The sequence below is a fragment of the Manduca sexta genome, chromosome 26 (genome assembly GCF_014839805.1).
Source record: "Manduca sexta isolate Smith_Timp_Sample1 chromosome 26, JHU_Msex_v1.0, whole genome shotgun sequence".
In the NCBI taxonomy this organism is placed as follows: Eukaryota; Metazoa; Arthropoda; class Insecta; order Lepidoptera; family Sphingidae; genus Manduca; species Manduca sexta.
This window is the reverse complement of record NC_051140.1, coordinates 2,318,628-2,340,753: the sequence shown is the minus strand read 5'-3', so window position 1 is coordinate 2,340,753 and position 22,126 is coordinate 2,318,628. Positions and strand designations below refer to the sequence as shown.

General features: G+C 35.0%; 1 protein-coding gene and 1 non-coding gene across 5 annotated transcripts in view; both read right to left on the bottom strand.

The window, feature by feature from the left end:
• Window positions 1-22,126, bottom strand: part of LOC115452722 — a 62,673-nt gene that overhangs the window by 10,385 nt on the left and 30,162 nt on the right. For 2 of the 4 annotated variants that reach the window (XM_037443422.1, XM_037443421.1), the window contains exons 3-5: window positions 12,302-12,691; window positions 10,598-10,819; window positions 8,515-8,739 (exon numbers count right to left, since the gene is read on the bottom strand). In XM_037443422.1, the coding sequence (XP_037299319.1) occupies window positions 8,515-8,739; window positions 10,598-10,819; window positions 12,302-12,691 (837 nt within the window). The remainder of the gene's footprint in view (window positions 1-8,514; window positions 8,740-10,597; window positions 10,820-12,301; window positions 12,692-22,126) is intronic. The other 2 variants (XM_037443424.1, XM_037443423.1) reach the window with 2 other exon arrangements.
• Window positions 1,493-1,566, bottom strand: Trnai-aau. The gene has a single exon. It is a non-coding gene; the product is annotated as a tRNA-Ile (tRNA).

Sequence of the window (22,126 nt, the reverse complement as noted above, 5' to 3'; positions counted from 1 at the left end):
ATTGAGTGACATTAGTATCATATAAATATTAATGTCAATATGTCGACTGTTAAGCGGTACGAAGTTCACCGGGTCAGCTAGATTATAAAAAAAAGCAAAAACCACAAAAAAATAAACTATGATATGTAGTAAGCTCTATAAGTTGTAGTTAGTCTGTGTGTTTCGCGCGGGGCTTGTCGCGCTTTCTGCCGCTTCATTTGCCAAACTTGCGGTCAAGCCGATGTGGAGCGTGGGGATGTCGCCATGTGAACGTGAATGACACTATCGATATCGACTGTTGCTACGGTTCGTTATTGCAATACTTAAACATAAATGATTGCGGTTAATTTTGTAATTGGTTCATTCGTTTCTATAGTTGTACTCTATTTTTAAATAATAACTATCAGTTAGTTTTTATGCAGAGCCGTCCAAATAAGGTGAAAAATATATCCATATATTATTTGACAAAATCGCAATTTTCGTATCGTATTTGGATATATTTTGATATAGTCCAAGGTGAAAATTACTATGGTAATTATGGTAACATTCATCAACATTTTTATAATAATCGAGAAACATAATGACTTCTTGATTAATTCAATTGAATCGCTACTCTATAAAAAAGGCGAGTATCGATATCGACACACCCCTACTCTCTCTAGTAAGCCGTAAGTGGCTTAGTTACAGGGCAAATGCGGCCGGAGCATGCGGGCTAAGAACAAAAGAAGGATTACGCGAACACTCGAAGAATTAGCGCCGCTTTACTGTTTTTCCATCGGAGCGGGCACCGGCGCGGCGTTCGTTAGCCGAAGTATTGCGCGGTCAGCGGACTGCCCCTATTTGAGCTTTCACTGTTGCATTCGTTTTTCACTTAACAGCCAGTTTTATATTTATTTTCTGACGGTATCGGTGGAGGATTGAGTTTTTTTAGTTTTTCGCCGCAATACTCTGCTACGGGTGCACTTAGGGGAGGATAGGGAAGGACAGATGCTCCCCCCTAGAATCAACATAAGTACTATTGTATGTGTTGACTTATTGGGACTAACTTATTTGCAAAGTCTGTCTTGGTCCCCTCTTGATTAAAATTTGAGAATTATCCCCCGCTAAGTTGAAAGATGGGTGCACCGATGCCTGCGGGAGTGGATCGGACTGCTGAGTTGATGGTCACCTGTGTGAAGCGCATCTCTGCCTTTTATAATGCCCGTTCAAATATAAAATTGATTATATCTACTCGAAAGAAGTTAGTGGTTACTGACGTAATGTTAAGTTGGACCAAAATAAAATATATTCACTTCTTATGTTTACGCGAATGTTAGACATTGAAATAAAACTAGTTTTCAGTTTTCTCACGGTATTTTAACGTGTATTTTTCTCCCACTATTTCCAATACCATTTTCGATAATGAGATACCGCGATCAAATCTAGAAACTAATTGATTTCATTATTTATTTTCCAACTTACAAAACGGCATTTCCTTATCATATCATATTTATAATGTAGGAAAAAAAATTGTTGGCCCATGAGGGGATCGAACCCGCGACCTTCGCGTTATTAGCACGACGCTCTAACCAACTGAGCTAATGGGCCGGTGTTGTCGTTGATATAAAATACTTTCTTCATTCCACCTCATTTCTTTTCTACACATAGTTAATACATTACTCTCCCACCGATTGTATGAGAATATCTTATAAAATTATAGCTTTGTATTTAATACCTACATACCCATCCGTCTTGGAAGTCATGTGCAAATTAAGGCATCTACGACTAGCTTACTTTGTTGTCTGTTTGTGTGATTTTTCAATTTTCAGATCAGAAAAAAATTCATCGTTGCCCATTACTCAAGTTAAAACTTTTTTTGCTATCTTTTATTGAATTTAGAGTTTTAGTTCTTGAAAATTTAGCAATGGCTGTATTAGTCTTATTATATTTGTGGATAAAAAAAAATAAAAAAAATAGATGATCCTAGCTTACGGTCAAACTTATTAATACATATTTTCCCCTAGGAATACCGTAATCGTTTTTCAAAAATATTCAATCACTATAGCATAATACCAAGACCCCTAAAGTGTTTCTTTTTATAAATTTTATCCCTAATTAAAATAACAGTAGTTATATAAGTGATTTAATTGTAATTAAGTATATACATATAATAACTGTTATTTCTATATAATATTTTGATAAGTGCATCTATTTTCGACTACGTGATAAATAAAGTATTTTATTTAAAACATGAAACATTGCTCTAAGCGAAAGGAAAGTCACAACATGAAATATTTAAACTATAAATCCGTAGACATGTCTAACTGCTAGTTTCTATGCGCCGTTATCCTGCGTGGGCGATCTGTCTGCTTCGTGCAGATTGTAACTGGATAATAGACAGTAATCTCTATGCCTCGGGAATAGACAATGTGCAGATTATAGTGTTCCCATAGAGAATCTAGGCGGAGATTGTATTTTTTTGCTTAATAGAGGTGAAAGTATTTGTGTAGAAAGTTAATTTGCTGTATTCTTCGCTTCTGTTTGGAATATACTATTTAAACGTAAGCCTGTTTATAAGTAGATTTAGTTATGAATGTTATCAAATTTTCTTTGAGTTTATTTTTTTAACTATTTTTTATTATTTTGTTGATAAATTAAAGCTGTGTCATAAATGTACATTTTTCAAGATTTTTACACTTTAAGTTAACAAGAGCATTCGCTAGATGTCGTCATTTCGTGCAGGCGTTTTCGAATTTCGAAAATCGCACGTTCAGCTCAATGGGCGGGTAATGGCGCGGAAAGCATAGTGTATAGACTAAACAGGTGGCCTGCTGCCTGCCAAGATATTATTTTGTGGCTGAAAAATCTTAAAAATAAAATAGATTTTATATTTGATTTATATTACGTTTTTATATAAACTTGAAAAAACTAAATAATCATATTCCATATCTATAGGTTTAATTATAAATATTTTATAATAAATAATTCACTAAGTATATTCGTGTTTAGAAAAAATAATATTAACAAGCGCTTTTCCAGTTTTAAGTTTATAAAAAAGAAAAAAAAAGATTTTGATACTGAAACTTGCATAGAGTTTCTAAAAATGCTCTATTTTTTATTCGACATAATATTATATCATGAAGGTATTACTAAACGTGTTAATCGCTAATTATATTTAAATTTTTATTTGAGATAATAATATTATTTAATAAACCTTTAAGTAACGTATTAATCGCTAACAATATTTAAAAATTGCAAGACGTTCTTAAAAATCTATAATATCCATGACCAAAAAGTTCGAGTCGATTTCCCGCCCAAACTGGTGTCAAAAGGTGTGACGCGACGGTGCGGTGTCGTTAGGGCGCGCGCGGCGCGGTTATCGCCGCTCGCGGGATTTATAATGTGTGAATAATGCGACCGCAGGTTAAATACGTCGTTTGACAATACATAAATTATTAACCAGGGATGGAACATCCCGTGAAACTGCGGGATTTTGTTAATCTTGTCAACTCGTTTTGCTAATACGATGTTATGGTTGAATCTTGCTTCTATAAAATACTGGCTTTAATAAATTCAGTTTAAATGTATTTATTACAATATTTATAGTACTCCATTTTCTTACATTTAACTAAAATTCTGTAATACTGTTGTTAAATGTATTATGGATCCAATTAGTGAATATCAAGGCAGTTAAAAAAGTCAAGTTTGGGCCTTGCAAAATTAAACTCGAAGAGATTGTCTTTAGCAAGGAGCTATATCTATGTAAAAGAAGCATGTTTTTATGGTTTTAATTATTTTTTTATTTCATAACGCTGATTGGCGCGTAATTGAAGCCATGTATTTGGTGTTCGTTCTATGAATCAGGATTTAGATATACTAAGGCCCGTTTCACAATTTCTAAATAAATGCTACTTGTCGGGTATAAGGTGACCAAATACAAAAATCACACTCTAATCTGTGCTCTTAAATCAATGGCAATAGGATGATTACTATTGACATAGCTGTTTAATATTAACAAATAAAAATTACTTTAAAGTTATAAAGCAAGCGGCGATAGCCTAGTTGGTTGTGGAACGGTCTGCCGAGACGAATGTCCGCAGGTTCAAATCCCAAGGGCACACACCTCTGATTTTTCTAAAAAAATTATGTGTGTATTCTTTGTGAATTATCGCTTGCTTTAACGGTGAAGGAAAACATCGTGAGGAAACCTGCATACCTGAGAAGTTCTCTATAGGAATTTCGAAGGTGTGTGAAGTCTACCAATCCGCACTAGGCCAGCGTGGTGGACTAAGTAGGCCTTAGTCCACCACGCTGGCCTAGTGCGGATCCCTCTCAGTAGTAGAGGAGGCCCGTGCTCAGCAGTGGGCAAGTATATAATACAGGGCTGATATTATTATTATTATTATTATATAAAGCAAGCCGCAGGTCTATGTTACAGATTGACTTTCGATATGTTGCTCTTTATTATTTTAACCCCATCTTTTAACGGCGTGAAGCCGTAAAAATAAGAGTTGTTTTTGGTTAAATAATATATTCCAAACGTCTTGTAACGATAATAATAAAAAAGCGATATTTGTAGCAAGGTGGTGCAATCCCGCATCACATGCCCCGGGATCTCGTGCGCATCCCTAAAGTGGCAACTGGCAAGGTGCGTGCCCCGTCTTTGTTCAGACGTTAGATAACTATTTTCTTGTTTATCGGAATGGAAAGGTCCGTTTTTGTGCGCGACAATGGCGACGCGAGGGGGTGCGCGGTGTGGTGGCGGGGCGGCGGCGTGGTGCGGGGCAGGTTATACTTCGCACAATCATTTGTTATTTTGTTCCCGCCGTTATTTGGTTGTTATAATTTGTATGTAAGTTGTGTAAAGGCTTATTTTCTGTGTCTTAGGCTTTATTAAAATCTTTCCTTTGCCATTATATTTGACTTGTCTTCAAAGAAATCGCTTTTTTTACGGCGCTTAGACATTTCTATCCTAATACTTATAGCATTAGAAATTTGAATAACAAATTGGTTACATAAAGACTACATAAATATTCTATTATACTATTCTAAATAGTTCACGAAGTTTTCAGAGACACGGGTGTCACAACTTAATTATATTAGCAACTAGCGACCCGCCCTGGCTTCGCACGGGTGCAATGCTGACTATTTAATGGATGTTATTATTATACATATAAACCTTCCTCTTGAATCACTCTATCTATTAAAAAAAACCGCATCAAAATCCGTTGCGTAGTTTTAAAGATTTAAGCACACATAGGGACAGAGAAAGCGACTTTGTTTTATACTATGTAGTGATTAACTATCTTTCTAAAAGGAGGACCAGAGTTTGGTCCTGGGTCAACAAATTAATGTAGTAGTTTGAGACTGAATGCATACTAAAATGAAGATGTGAAGGAAAACGTGTGTTATTTCTTTACACCATGTCCATATAATCTCTCCATTGACACAATTAGATACGAAGATTTTTCATTTCTCGTTTTTTCGATCAATTTTTGATAATTTAATTAAAATATTCGATGCCGTCAAGAACATCCCGACAATAAACTTGATACAGTTGATCCTTACCAGTCTCAATTTTTTGTTCAAAACACAAAACACTATAGCGCATTACAATGATAACTTACTTTATTAGGAACCAATTTGTAGTGACCCGTCATTAATACTTTATTCATTCTTCTTCAGGGTCTCTTTACTTGGACATCGCAACCAATATTAGATTAACCGTTCATGGAATATATTTGTATACCTCTAGGAGCTCAAACTAAGTGGACGGCTGTATTATTAATGATGTCCATTTTGCTATGACTGCATACCATATGGCATGTTATAACATTCGGGGATCAATTAGAATTGGAAGAAGGACTTTTTTAAAATGACCCCTGGATGCCATGCAATGATATGGTTCTCAGAGCTCGTGTTAGACGGGTCAGTGATATCATTTGGGCCCATCTTTCGACCGATCTGCCGATACAATCAATACAGGATTCTCGGGATCGTTGTAAAGTGTAATCCTTTTTTGATAGCAGCCCATAAACACCTAGTTAAAATACTTGAGAACTTTTTTTATTCTATTGTAGAATAAGTCAAAGGGCCAATGGAACACTATTAAAAAGTTTCTTAAAAAATATATTGCAACGATCCGAATTTATTAGGAATGTATCGAATTAGGCTGGATAAAATTAAAGAATTATAGTAACCTTAATGTATCGAAAAAAAAATGTACCCCTTTTTTAAAGCTCTACACCAAGCAAACGGCCTTGAGCATTCGTTTCTTATAAATGGCGCATAATTACGGGAACACTCAAAGATTAACGAATAATTGCTTTAAAAATCAATTATAAATATTTTTGAAAATGTATAGTACCAAAATGTTCCTTTATTGAATTATCTTTATAATAATGTTGGTTGCACGTGAATATGATGTGTATCTTAGGAGGAATTTAGCATTTTCATTACAAAATTAATAAAATAATATCCAAATTATAATTAATTAAAACAACATAAGTAACGCTCACATATTGCAGAAATATAATGTTAAATATTTCTTTCTTTACATATGTATTATAAATTGCGAATGGATAGCTTCTAAAAAACCTACTTTCTTTACCGCCTTAAGCACATTGCAAGCACATTGACAAGACATGTTTAAAATAAATCATACTATTTTAGCCTACATAAAATAGTATGTCGTTTAGAAGGTTTTTTTTATTAAAATAATAATTGTTGATGCTATTTATATTAATATGTAGACTTTTTAAACAGCTGCCATATCAGCCATCTTTTCTTTCTCTTCTAAGACGATATCTAGGATCCAAGCAAATAATCCACCACGCTGATTCAATTCGATTTGGTGAATCGCCTTAACTTCACCATATGTCTGCATATTATAAGGGCAGATGACGTTGGTTCGAATGATGATGTTAGAATCATTTATATAAGTTTATTTCTAAATGCTATCACTTCCATTGTTTAATGCGACATTAAGATTTGTCCAGCCGTTTGGTAGATTAGAGTGGCAGGCCTCCAACATCGAGTCGGCATATTTCCCAAAATTACTTCTAATAACATCATTACCTTCCATTTTTATGAAGCCCATTCGCTTATCTATCTAACTAAGTCACAAACAAACAGACAGGCGGACAGATACCGCTAGGTCCGACATTTTTCTTCTTTCAACACCGATTCTTGATGCTTCGATATTTTCGTTTCGACACGTATGTATTTCATTCACTACTATATGGTAATGTCCATTAGAGTAAAAGAGACAGATGTTTTCAAAGGTGAGATTTGAATGTCGCGTGATCGAGAATAAGGTAGGTTTTAATTTACGACCACCAATTAGGAGAGCGCGATACAATCAGTTTTTTTGTAATTGTGCATTTTGGACAAGGAATGCGTGGAGCTGTTCACCGACCGCGACGATTAATGGAAGAATTTATTTTTAAATGACGATATCTTTAATCTTATTAATCAGAATGGGGCTGGAACTGGAGCATGTTAAACGTTTCTGAAGAAGAAACTTTTCATAATGTTGCAGTTCGGGAAATCTAGTGGTATTATGTATCAGATGAATTATCTAAATTAGTAATTTTGGATTTCATAATCCAAATATATTCGGAGTTTCTTTCTACTTTCTTGTTTTGATCATCTAGTGAAGTTACATAGAGTAGCGAATTTATCGTCCTCGCTATAAATTGAAAACCACGGGCTTATAAGCGTGCACTTTTCTCATCTGTCCTTGCAAATCTGTAAGGCCATGCTCATTGTTTCTAAGTCTCATGTATTTCCTTATTAAACGTGTAATTCTTTATTGATTGTAACTTTCTTATTGTGTTTTGACCCGTTGTGAATATCTTGTTATATTTACACTATATAAATTTAACCCTCTCTAATAAATCATTGTTGCATAACTATGAATTCGTGAGTCTCTAACACTCCTTAACTTTACAAGAAGTTGTCCTCTCCACTTCTTGTTTAAAGGATTTTATCTGTTCCGACGACAGGGAGGATGTTCCTTTATTTATTTCATTTATTACCCATTTATTTTATAGTTTTTGTGTGGAGTTGCTCCACGACTTACGTCTCTATTAATTGCATCGCTCTCTATGGGACACACTTTCGTTATGGTCACATTATAAACTAATTAATATATTTTTTAATATTCTTATAGTAAAAGTAAAAAATGTCCTGGTTTAATTTATTTCATAGTCATATTTAATGTTTAGAAAGTTTGTTTCAATTATTGATCCCAAATAATTAAACTAGCAGAAGCCTAGATAGCATAGTTTTCTTTTCATATTTTTCATTTAATATCGCTATACGATTGTAACAAAGCACACGCAGATTAAAAAAAACATTAAAGCCGTCACCACACAACATGCACAGAGCACTATTTGTACATCGACAGTACAATTATTAATATTTTTTATAATACATACTTTAAATGGCACTAATATTTGAGAAGTGAAGCCCTCCAAGTTTTGAGATATAACGTGATCAGCGCATCATGCTCATAGGCCACAGCTACCAACATCGCAGTGAGGCATTACAAACCTTTCGTCGCAGCGGCAGTGCATCAAGGTGTTCACCCGCCAGTTGTAGAGGCCGTACTTCTTCTCCATGCCACCAATCCAGAACGGGCAGCGCAGGTCGTGCACGCGGCAGCACCTGTCCGTCCGCGTGTACCCCCCCAGCTGCGAATATCGCGTTGCAGAGAAACCTTTTCCGCACCACTTGGTCCCCGGCACTCTCAGTAGCTCCATGGCGTCCCTCTTCGGGCTGTCGATTGTTTTATTTTTAACATTCGCGGCATAGGAAACATGGTGCCGGAATGTAACGACCTCTTTCAAATTCGCCTACGCGACGCTAAATGGACCACCGGAGTTTTTATGATTTAAAAATAATAAATAAATGTGGCGCGTTGTAAATCCCTCATAGATCCCGGAATGTGCTATAAAGTTGCGATAGATCGATAGATGCGTTCAGTGTACACGGCTGAACGATCCATACATCACAGCGCTTTATGGCTTTATTGCCAGCCGCTTTAAGGTAACATGCGTGTGTACAAGATTAATTGGCAGGAAGACATGTTTTTTTTTTAAGGTCACTATTGATGTAAGTTTTGATTGCTGATTGTGTTTTATTGTTACATTATCCTTTATAATTATATATCGTTTTACGTATAACGTAACTTTCAATTGTTATAATTATATTTATATCATAATCAAGTCTATTTTACCTTCTATTTAGAGTTGAGTTTTTTTTTTATCACGACCTCTAAATTTGATAGCCTAACAGCTTATTCAAACCATGGTCTTGGGGTAAACGCTCCAACGCTTACTTCAAACGACCACGCTGAGGGCATCCCCTAGTAGGATACAACCTCGGCTCAAAGTGGTCTCTGGAAGAGGAGGAAGAAAAGATCATCGATTAGACAATTGTTTTGTTATGTTGATTGGCGACGGCTCGCATGCCGGAACTATCAGGGTTAGGGTACGGGGAACATGACAATGTCTTCAACGGCGAAAACGGAATTGCAGTCTTGTGGTCAGTGTGTGATTTTCAATACTTCATAATTTCATTTGATGGCCAGAGTGGTCGCATTATATGGATGAGATAATATTGAAAGCGCACGTCTTGATTCGGAGCGGTGGAAATTGGAATAGAGTATATTCGGCGACCAACGGTGGAGGGGGTTGCGATGATTCACTGCGCTGTCGAAGTAGCATTTGCTGTTCATATGCAAAAACCTGATGGTCGCCATGTTGGTGTCCACGTGGGGGTTGCGATTACGTAGGTACCACGGGTCAACGATGTTTTTGAAAATTTATGATTTAATTGATTATTTATATAAAGTGTAACCGTTTTGCGGAATATACAAAATCTTTGTAAATTTATTAAAAATGTACGTCTAAATTAAGAAACGGTATGTTTAAAATTCAAACATAACTTTTTTTTTGTACAGATTATACAGTAGTTAAATTAGTTCAATTAAAGGGTCTGCCAGAGATCGTTCCACCTTCAATCGACGACGGACATAAAGTTTATGACTTTCGTTATAATAATATAATTAGAGGTCCTGATACATCTGTAATTACACTCTTAAAAGGAAAACGGACATAAACCAACATCAAAAGTTTACTGCGGGATATTGTTTTTTTTGAAACTCCAGAACGGGTATCTTTTTGATTTAATTTAGTTTATTTGAACTCAAGATCTAAGAACTACGTAGTTTTGTTATAGTACCGTAAAAAAATATGCTAAAGTTGAATTTTCATAAAGTTTATTTACTAAAGCTTTCCACCACCAAAACACACGTCACTCTAAAAACCAAAACCAACCCGAAAACTGACATAAACCAACAAATAATAAGTGTGAATGTGAGATTATAGTGTGTTATTGTGATATTTTAGTTGTGTAGGTGATAATGTGTGATTCAACTAAATATAATACAGCAATCTAATGCAAGTGCTGCGTGATATTGTCTAGCCTAAACCTTCAAAAATAAGGTAACGCGCTTTACCGTTACTGGCAGATGTCCTCAGTGCGTGAGCCGTAAAACCATCCCAAAAAATAAAACACAACCCTGGCCGAAACTTAGCTCAATAAAAAAAAAAACAAAAACAACGAAACCAACCTCCTATCGCATCGGCAGTGCGAGATCGTGTACGGCCTAAAGTTGAAATAGCCGAACCTTCGGCGGAATTGACCGATGTTCATTCGGCAATTGTCGTGCGCCCTACAGCACTTGTCTTCTTTCCTATCGATGCCCAGCTCGTTGTACTCCTCAGCGAGCTGGCCAGCGCCGCACCATTTCGTCCCTGGCAGTATGAAATTCTCCCTGAACGATCTTCGCGACCTGTCGTTTGGTTTTTCAGTTAAAACTAGCGATATGATGAGAAAAGCCAAACGGCATTTGGTTACAGAGCGCTTGCTTTACCTATCAATGAAATATAACTATGAAAGATGATGGGTGATATTTTAATGATATAGGAGAAATATGTTAGAGACATAGTTGACAAACGGTTCTCAAAGCAGGTGTCTAGTTAAGTGTAAGTAAGCAGTTATAAGTCAAGTAATTCACAAGGCAACAAGCGACTGCAGTCAGTACGCACTGTTGGCCATGTTCCAGCCCTAAAATGTAAAACTTCTAGAGCAAATCTTCTTGCCGTACGAAGGCAAATTCCTAATACTGCTAAATCAATATATAAAGTACACTAGTAAGTAAAGTACTATATTGTGATATGAAAGTGCTATAGAAGTTTTACTCTATTTTGTAGGTTTTCGATAAATGATGATGCAGTAATTGTGGCGTTTCACAATAAAGTAGATGTACAGTATAGTGGCAATTGTTGATAAAAGATAATATTTTTTAATGAGGGTAGAATGGATGACTGAATGGGAATAGTTAATAAACAATGATTGAATGATAATGAAAATGAATGATTAATGATTGGTAGGTGTAAGATTTTTAACATGTTAGTGATTACTGAGTGAATAATTTATTTAAAATAAAAAGTTAAAGAGCTAAAATTCGAGGTAGCAGTAATAAACAAGAAACGTGTGTTTGGTTCAGAATATAGTGTATATTTATTTTTATATTATTTTAATAGCTTTGAGGATAAATTTTAAGGAAACTAAGAGGTCGTTTCATTTCCTGGCGAAAAAATGGACGAGCATGTATAATGTACAAATTTATTGAAGTCGTGACAGGACCCAAAAAAGATTATCATGTACAAAATGACAGAGCTGAGAAAAACAATGTTTAATTATAAAATAAATTATGTGAAATGGTTTTCGTAGAAAATATGGTATTGTACCGATCATAATATGATTCTATAAAACAATGTTTGACAGCGACCCGAAATCCCGTTATACAAAATGGTGGCTATTGCATCCCGCTACCATTGGCATCTGTGATGAATGATTCGAGAGAGGATTATAACAAATCATTTTGTCAATGTTGGCGTCTTTGGGTCCTGGCACTGACAGAGAAATAATGTATGAAAGTAATGGAGACAGTTTTCATACAGTGTAACTACAAGTCCCTTGATGTAAGAGAATTTAGCTTAGGTATGTAACGTAAATCTTGCTACAAATATAACTAAACATAACATTGAACATGCACGTGGTAATTGGGAATTGATTACAGTAGGTTATAATAATAATAGTATAATATCTAAAATGTTTATTTTTATTATATTATTGGTAACCCTCATATGTGGTCAATTTATGGAACCTTTATTATTTTTAAGTATGCGAAGAAAGATAGAAACCCAACATGATTTCCATGATCCCATTCTATAACGAATGATACACCAAAGCATCGAGTCATACATACCGTGTCACCGACATTTCTGACATTTTATTCTGGCTCTCTACTAAATATTTCAATTCTTCGTGCCTCCTCAAGCACTCGAGCTTCAGTTTGTTGTAATCGAACCAAACAGCGACATCTGGTGGCAACTTATCACCGTTTTTCAGCAACTTTATGCTGACATTTTTATAGTGGCGAAAAAATTTTTCATCTTCAATACTATTTGGCTCCCTCTGCAATATGTAACTTTCTTCGTCTAAAGCTAATTTTAATTCTTTTCTTAATGTCTTCAAGAAGTTTCGCGCGGATTTTGTCTGTGTGATGTACTCACAGTCTTGTATGTCACCGTTTTGCGAGTATATTACTTGCACGAGGTGCCGGCCGTCAGTAAGCTGACGAAGTTTTAGCCCCAGTCTGTAACAATAGACAACAATATTAAGGAGATTTGTCATAACAGTACCATAGTAATAGTTTTTTTTTATTTCTTCCATGATAAAGGTGCCTGTCCACCGTAGAGGCCAGTGGTTTTAAATGTTTTTATATAAATATTTTAGGTCTTCAATCATACCTCTATTTTTTTGTAAACACTGGCCAGTATCATTATTTTTTCCTGAGAGTTTTTTTTAATGGATTCAAGTAATAAACAAAGTAGGTGGAACTATTTCAACCTTAGAGAATTTAAATTTAGATTTCGACATACAACGACAGTTTGTCAGTCATTTTTAGTGATAAAACAAATGAATATTTTCACAAACTTATATTTTGTAGTTTTCTAATATACCGTTTTGTAGTTTTCTAATGCCGTACCAATCCTTATGTAAAGGATTATAAATGGAATTGATCGGAAGTAATCTAACTGATCATATTATATCCATACCAATAAGTTACACTAAAAAAATATGTGTTTCAAAAATTCCAATTGACAGTAGAGTTTATATCCATACTTTCTAAAGTTCTACATACAAATACACAAATAAAAAATCATTTTGGCATTTATAATGGTAATTAGATATTAGATTTATCACAGTATAAGGAACGCCTCATCCGTGTTCCACTGAAGACCAAATATAAAGATAAATTAATATAACGGCGCAGCGTCGTTTCTGAATAATATTGAATGCGTTCTAAAAGATCTAAGTAGCTTGATATTATTGCAAACAAATATGGAATGTGGTTTCATAATACAAAACGATTTCTACAGAGTTATTTATTTAGTCTGAATAGACTGAATATATGGAAAGAATAAGCCTGCTTTCAGGACTCAAAAAAATAAAAATAATAAAAAAAGTACTTAAATATGAAAATTGACTCCTAGTCTATTTCGAATGGCAAATTAGTAAAGCTATAAGCCTAAAACATATTTATTTCTAATTAAATATAGATGAATCATTTTATATACTAATCATGACGTGTATAGACTTTACTTATGGCATAAAACTTACGTATTATAACTTTTTATTACCCTTTGTTGTAAAAACTAGGTTATGTGCAATAAATTGCACTCTAGTGTATAAGAATATTAGACAATATAATTCTAACTTAATTTCGTAGATGATGAGTTCACTACAGCTATGAATAATGTTCTAGGCACTTTTTTAGAGGTTGGTAACATAAAAACACTTTGTTCGTGTGTTTAAATTTTGACATTATTTCATTATTCTTGAAAGGATTGTGAACTCGTATGAGAATTTATTAGAGTTTCTTGCCCGTTCTGTTCTGGTCAGAACTACTTTTCGATATTTTTATACGTGCAACTGCAGGTCAAAGTGATCCCACACCACCTGATGGTAAGTGGAGTAGGTTCCAATAGAATGTCGACTGACGAGAGATAATTACCACTTGACGTCGACGCAAATATGCCGGCCTGATGGAACGGGATATATACAGGCTGATCCCGAAATGCGAAACACTTACGTAGGCCACTATGGCGGGTTTTAACACCCTGTATACTGTGGTCGCTATCCTAGCTGATATAAAATATGTCCTACCAGTAAATACTGGTGGAACTGGCGGTAGAGTTAATATTGACAGAATTTAAATTAAGTATAACATTTTACAGGTCCAAATAAATTATTTAATTTAATTTCATTACAAGAATTTCATACATCTATATGACACATGCTCAGTTCCGTGGGCTGAGGATAGTCCTGACATGTGTAGATTAAACAAATTCAACCAATAGTACATGGGGGATGAGTTTTAATGTGCAAAGGATATCGGTTACTGCGCACCCTCGCTCGGTAGTGTGCGGACACGCGCCGATTCATTTAGTTAAACCGGAGGATGGTTTATGCGCGATGCTCGCAAGAACAAATAAAACTGATTTACGGTGTAACTAAATACAATACCAAAACATCATCATCAGGAAGACGTGTCATTCCTTTTCTGAAAAGTAATATGAGTAAGTACATCTTTTATATTTGGTATTGTGCGTGTTAAACATACTGATAGCTTTCTATTAGGTAATCCTCTTGCTAGTTTTGTGGTTGTAAAACGAAAAACACTTGGAAACGGCGTAGTATGTGTAAATTCTTATTTGGTAGAGTTGAATTGGAGTGAGTTTTCTCCAAATCTCTAATAGGAAGATCCAACGGGTATAGTACTCTTCTGTTTTAGTATGCTAATGTAACGGCTTTCCATATGCCTTCACAACAATCAGTGAGATTACCAGAGATTCACTTCCTCTTACTGTCATAATGACGCTGTTCAAGTTCCAAGAATAATTTTATCATTTTATTTCACAAATATGGTTTTGAATTATAGTTTAACGTATAGAGATATAAACGATTTTAAATATGTAAAATTTGGATTGTTAATTTCGGAATTATAAAAGAATAATTATAGAACATATATTTTTTTTTTGTTTTAATTATGATATTATTGTACATGATCATAAAAATATTAGCCCTATCTGTATCTGCTCTCTGAAACTAGGATAACCCTATATTTTAATATACGGTGGATAGTCCAAGACTTAATATTATTTAGTAGGATATATTTTAAGTATTTGAAAATTAAATCAAGAACCTTGAGGCATAACGCCGTCCGTCCGCACAAATGTAGATGTCACCCCATGAGTTTGCTAATAGATATGCACTCGTTACAAGTGCTGTTATAAACATTTTATTGAATTACGTTGTGTTAGCGAGCTATATGGCCCGTGAGGACAAGCATCCACCCACCAGCCAGACGGGTGTTTATCATGCTGTCATAGAGTCAATATAATAATAATAAATGACTAATTTTTCAATGTCTATTTCTGCCGCCAAGCAGCAGTGTGTTGTCACTGTTGTTTTCCTGTTTGAAGAACATTGTAGTACAGTAACTACGGAACATAATATGACTTAATATATCATATCTCAGGATGGCGAGCGCAGTGAAATACGAAATAATACTTTGTAATTCGAAGTGGTGGATGGTGTTTCTACTGTTTATGAGCCAACGTATCGCTTACGGTCAGGCGAACGGTAAGCTCGTCTTGTCATTCAAATCATTAAAAAAATGATTTACATATTTCGCCGTAAGTTTAAGCACATCATCATGTAGTCATCCTATAAGTTATAAAATTAACCATTAATTGTCACTTGTAATTAATATGCAAGTGACGCAACGTAATTACACGTCAATGAATAAGCAATCAAAGTTCCGCAAAACAAAAAATCAAATGTCATTAGTGAATAGTAACGCTGTTTATCGCGTACAGTCGCGCGGTTAATGCGAACAGCGCGCGGTGTGGACGCATTAAGCCGTCCGCTCTGCTACTCGTCAAATAGCAGCGGCGATTAGACTGTCAAAAGTGTTATGTCATACATTAAGGATAGACTTCCGATATACGCGTCAGGTTAGACGTGTCCGTCAGATACTGCGTAATTCCTTTTTACAAGTTAGTATTATATTATAAGAGACTGACGAAGGGCTATCATCCACGCCTATATCACGGTGACAGATGAAGACGTGACTGACTCGGTTGATTGACGGGGGTGTAGTTCATTCATCACTTTAAAAGTAAAAAGGTATCTTAGGCACCATAGATACATATTCTAAGTGATTCCATGATAAACAAGATAAAAAGGCACTAGCCAGCAAACAGATAATTTGTAGGCGACTTGAAAGCCACGAGGTGGAGTCCAATAAACGTTATATGACGTCAGTATCTTCAAGACGGTAACAGGACTAAAAAGCTTGAAAAAACGAAATTATCATTAATAGTGAAATTTAGTTCCTTACGGTATCTTTAGTTCATCGTACTGTCTTAATAAATTGAGTTTCCATATTATGTACACATTGATTTCCAAACAAATTTTAATATTAAGATATTATTTGTCTATGGTAATTTGTGATATATCTTTGTCGGTCACATAGACAATGTTAGGGGGAATATGAAGACAATTTGTTGAGAGCGACACACGCGGCCGGCGCGACGCCACCGCCTCCCTGGAGAATATTTAATGGACTTATGGGTTGTGCGTTGTACAAATTGACAAAAATGTGAATTATTGCATAACTTACCCTAAGAGTTTTGGTTGGTGACGGTTATTTCATCCCAGGCGATAAATTCAGTTGATTATATAGTATTTATTACTGACAAAGTATTAATTATGGTTATATAGTTGCAAATATATTTTGATTGATCACTACCGAGATGTAATGTTTCAAAATCAGAGAGTTATTTTTGTTTTCATATCTTTTTGGGCACTATCATTATAGGCTATTGCCAAATATTTTAATGTATTTTTTTTTACTTTATTGACATTTTAGAAATAAAACTGTTTTTTAATGCATTTGAAAAGAAAAGTAATACTTAAATGTCCACAGCATTGCATTTTATACTACCAAATATATATTATTCTTCCAGCCAAGATAGTCGTTAATATTATGGACAACATAAGACGTACAATACCATTTAGTTGTGTCATGTGTTATAGTTGTAATTTTTAATATTTCAATTCAAATATCAGTAAGTAATAATAATCTCATAGAGCTGATTGTATCGCCGAAATAGTAGCGACTATTAAAAACAGCGCAGGCGCAGCAAATTGATTTAACGAACTGTGATTGATGTCGAATGTCCAGATAATACAGTCAGCATGGCGCAGCGGGAAATGAGTTGGCTATCAAACTAAAGCGATCAGGTTCAGCGTATGAATAATTTTTTAAGATGGAAAAATTAAGTCATTTAAATCTGGGATTCAAACCCAGGACCTCAGCGCGATAGCCGTAGGTATCCGTACCCTTGTATAATTACAACTACGCCACTGAGGCATAAAAAATACATTTATTCTTATTGTGATCTATGAGGTATTTTCCAGGGTTAGTAAGACCCTTTGAGGAATTTATCACGGATGTTCTCTATTTTACTAACAGCCGGTTTCTTCATGAATTATAAAAGTAAAATATAAGAAAAAGCCATAGGTTTTGGCACAACACAAACGTCGTTAATATTAAAGGCCTAACAGTTACCACAATTATTAACAGTAATTATGACAAAAATAACCGAGGTTTGGACTTTTATTGTTAGTGAACAAATTGGCTGTAAGACACATTATACCTTTATAGAATAACTAGCTTTTGCTCGCGGCTCCGCCCGCGTTATAAAGTTTTTCAGGCTAAAGTTTTCCGTTATAAAAATAGTAGTTTCCCGGGAGCCTATGTTCTTCCCAGGGTCTCAAACTGTCTCCATACCAAATTTCATCTTAATACGTTAGGTAGTTTTTGAGTTTAACACGTTAAGGCAGACAGATGCAGCGGGGGACTTTGTTATATTATTTAGAACTTTTTAAGTGAAACAATCCCGTCATACATCATTGTTGCATAACTTTAACCGTTTACGCAGCGCAGGCAACGGAAACTCTCAAAACTCATAATTTTCCCCGTTTTTGCAACATGTTTCATTACTGCTCCGCTCCTATTGGTTATAGCATGATGATATATAGCCTATAGCACTCCAGGAACAAAGGGCTATCCAACACAAAAAGATTTTTTCAGTTCAAACCGGTAGTTCCTGAGATTAGCCATTACTGCTCCGCTCCTATTGGTCATAGCGTAATGATATATAGCTTATAGCGGTCCACAAATAAAGGGCTATCCAACACAAAACGATTTTTTCAGTTGAAACCGGTAGTTCCTGAGATTAGCCATTACTCCTCCGCTCCTATTGGTCATAGCGTGATGATATATAACTTTGAGCACTCCACAAACAAAGGACTATTCAACACAAAAATATTTTTTCAGTTCGAATCGGTAGTTCCTGAGATTAGTCATTACTGCTCCGCTCCTATTGAATATAGCGTGATGATATATAGCCTATAGCTCTCCACGAACAAAGGGCTATCCAACGCAAAAAGAATTTTTCAGTTTGGACCGGTAGTTCCTGAGATTAGCCATTACTGCCCCGCTCCTATTGGGTATAGCGTGATGATATATAGCCTATAGCACTCCACGAATAAAGGGCTATCCAACGCAAAAAGAATTTTTCAGTTTGGACCGGTAGTTCCTGAGATTAGCCATTACTGCCCCGCTCCTATTGGGTATAGCGTGATGATATATAGCCTATAGCACTCCACGAACAAAAGGCTATCCAACGCAAAAAGAATTTTTCAGTTTGGACCGGTAGTTCCTGAGATTAGCGCGTTCAAACAAACAAACAAACAAACAAACAAACAAACAAACTCTTCAGCTTTATATAATAGTATAGATAATATATCAACAAATGCAGTGTTAATAATATTTAAGATTCATACACCTTTGGAGATATGCGTGACGATATTTTACAAAGCAATTATTATAAATACATTATGAACAATCAGCTCAGAAAGCCGTTACACTCAAATGGAACTGGGCTGATCACGTCTGTCGTATGCCTGACGAGTTTTGGGCCAGGATTGCTACCTCGTGGAGTCCTGACACTGCTCGTGATGAGTTTTGGGCCAGGACCTTGTGGAGCCCTGGCACTGCTCGGAGGTAGATCAAAGAAGAGATGGCGGGACGAACTAGTTTACTATAGTGCGCGTGATTCATGGAAGGATCTTGGGGAGGCATTTGCCTAACATTGATACAATACAATACAAAATAAATGATCAACTATTTTTTTCTAAATTAGATAAAAGAACTTTTCATGTACTAACAACTAACCTCATATATAGAGAAATCAAGTTATCATTAACTTTAACTGGTTTTAATACAATTATAAAACGTAACCTCAAAATATTTAATGAAGAATATGTAAGCATTTTTAAAAGTACATAATATAAACTCAGCTGTATGTAAATAAGTACAACCCTCTGGGAGGGCGTTCCACCCTGTAGTCCCTCCCTCTCGCCGTCTGCGAGTCGAAGAACGATGTAAGAATTTGTTTCTAAGAAAATAACCTTATGAGAATTATTTGAGCTGCGCCCGGAGAGCCCTCGTAACCTCTCTCGTGCACACGAAGAAATGTTCTTCAAATTGTCGCTTAGATCGAATTATAGATCTTAAATTTGGTTAATTAAAGGTACGGATACTTGAAATTTTAAATTGTTACGTAAATTATCATGAATGAAATGAAAAGTTTACATTAAAAGATGCAGTCGATCAAGTTTTTTCTACTCGAGAAGATAGATAGTGCAGAAGTGCATTTTGTTGAATTCTTTTCACTCATTTGATAGAATATGAAACTATGGCGATAACGAGCACAATTTTCAATCCCAGTCGATATTTTATTTATTCTAATCAGAATACAATTGTTTTTAGTTGCCCAACTCCGAGAATTGAACCTCGAACCTTATAGTTTACAGTCATGGTAGGTACGTTTCTACTGAACCTATGAGATAATTACTAACATACAAAATAACTAATTACTATCAATAGTGCGTAGTGAAATTAAGATATTTTTTGTCTGAACTTTCATACTAGAAACATTTTCAAAGCAAAATTTATTGCAGCTTTTTTACATCATTCCATCGTATTTCATTATCATCCAATCCCTTCAATATTTCTTTCTGTTGCTTGACGGTGAAAATAAATAAACCGTTAATACCTACCCAGTTAGACCTGCGAAATCTTTTAACCATTTAGCGGTAATATAAAATATGAGAAAGTTTAGTGTTATTTTTTTATCATTATTTTAGGCCGTTTACAAATAAATTTTGTTATTTGTGGGACCTTACATACTATTAATTCAAACGGTATTCGTGCTATTATTACTGAAATCGATTCTGGTAAACTTGCGTGGGAGAACCCGACATGCGAATTTTGAGGTGTTTCAAGTTTATGTGCGAGGGTCAAGGGGACAATGAGTGCAATGGCCAGCGAGGAGAATATAATATTATTGTTGAATAACGAAAAAAGTTGGACGTCGTCACTAATTTAGTTATCAGAATATCACCATTCTTTATGAAATTTTGCGCTGATAAAGCATAAAGTTTTAGTCTCAGGCTGAAGCCAAGATGCCTGTCAAGTGTTAATGCTAATATAAGACAAAAACAAATGAATGGGTAGGATATGATGATATCATTTAAATACATAATGGGAATGTTAACGATTCTAGAAGGCATTTTGGGTTCGGCTCGTGGACCCAATAAGCTTTTTCGTTTTGATAAAAATACTAATTTGAAATGAAAGAAAATTGTTGACGAAATACCATGCAATTTATGTTAAATATGTAATTGATAATTGTTGGTTTAGTTGCTAATAAGATGTTGTTATTAGTTACTAAACAAATACGTTCATAATGAGATGTTTATTCAGCGGTGTGAAGAGTTGTCGGTCGCCCCGGGCATTGAGATCTGACCGTCTAACGGTGGCGTGTGGGTGGAGCACTTTTATTATTCACACGCTGTATTACTAAAGCACACATATTTAATTACGGCGTAAGTGATTTTAATGTATATATTGGCAATAAGATAGATTTCTAAATTATACGTTAGGAGATTCGAGAAGTGGCGTCAACTAAGTTGGGAGTGGAACGGATTATCGAGACGAATGTTTTTTATGAAGCTATGTGTTATTTTTTGTGAATTATCGTTTAGCTTTAAGGGTAAAGGAGAATTGGAAACCTGCATATCTGAAAAGTTCTCTATAAAAATTTTGAGGGTATGTGAAGTCTGCCAATCCGCACTAGGCCAGCGTGGTGGACTAAGCCCTAACTCCTCTGAATAGAAGAGGAGGCCCATGCCCACCATTGGGACAGTATATAATATAGGGTTGGCATTATTATTTTTATATAAGTTTAGTGTAAAGTGAATGATATTTGGTGGAGTCACGTTCTAGGCAGTTTAACTAGAGTATTAAAAATATCGTAGAAAAGGTCTGTAATTAGTTATGCTATATACGTTCAGAAAGATTGTCAGTTAATATTTAATGTCTTTTATTCCCAATTTTATCTTTGTTTATGGGCGATGGTGATTATTTACCAACGGGTGATCCACTTGGATTCTTGTCAGCTTTGTGTTATAAAAAATATATGAAATGATCTCATTATATTTTGATTGTTTTTTAAAGATGGATTTTATTATAATGTTAAAAAGACGTCGCACTCGATCATATCAGTCAGGGATATCAGTTGGGCTGTCATCATGCCTCAAATTAAACTGATAGTATCACGCTAGCCTATTAATATTAGAAAAAAACAAAGACACATTACCAGAAAAAGATATATCGGTAAAAAAGAACATTTGATTTTTAATAAAATGAATTAATGATGCATCGACACGCGTTCCGACCAATTTCTTTAGGCACATATCTGAGGAATAATGGGTTTTAATGCTACAAAAATAAGACATAGTATCAATCATTTTAAAATTGTACAACAGCAAAAAGAACTTCGTTTTTAATTTAAAATAAATTTAGTAATAAATCTTCACAGATGCACAT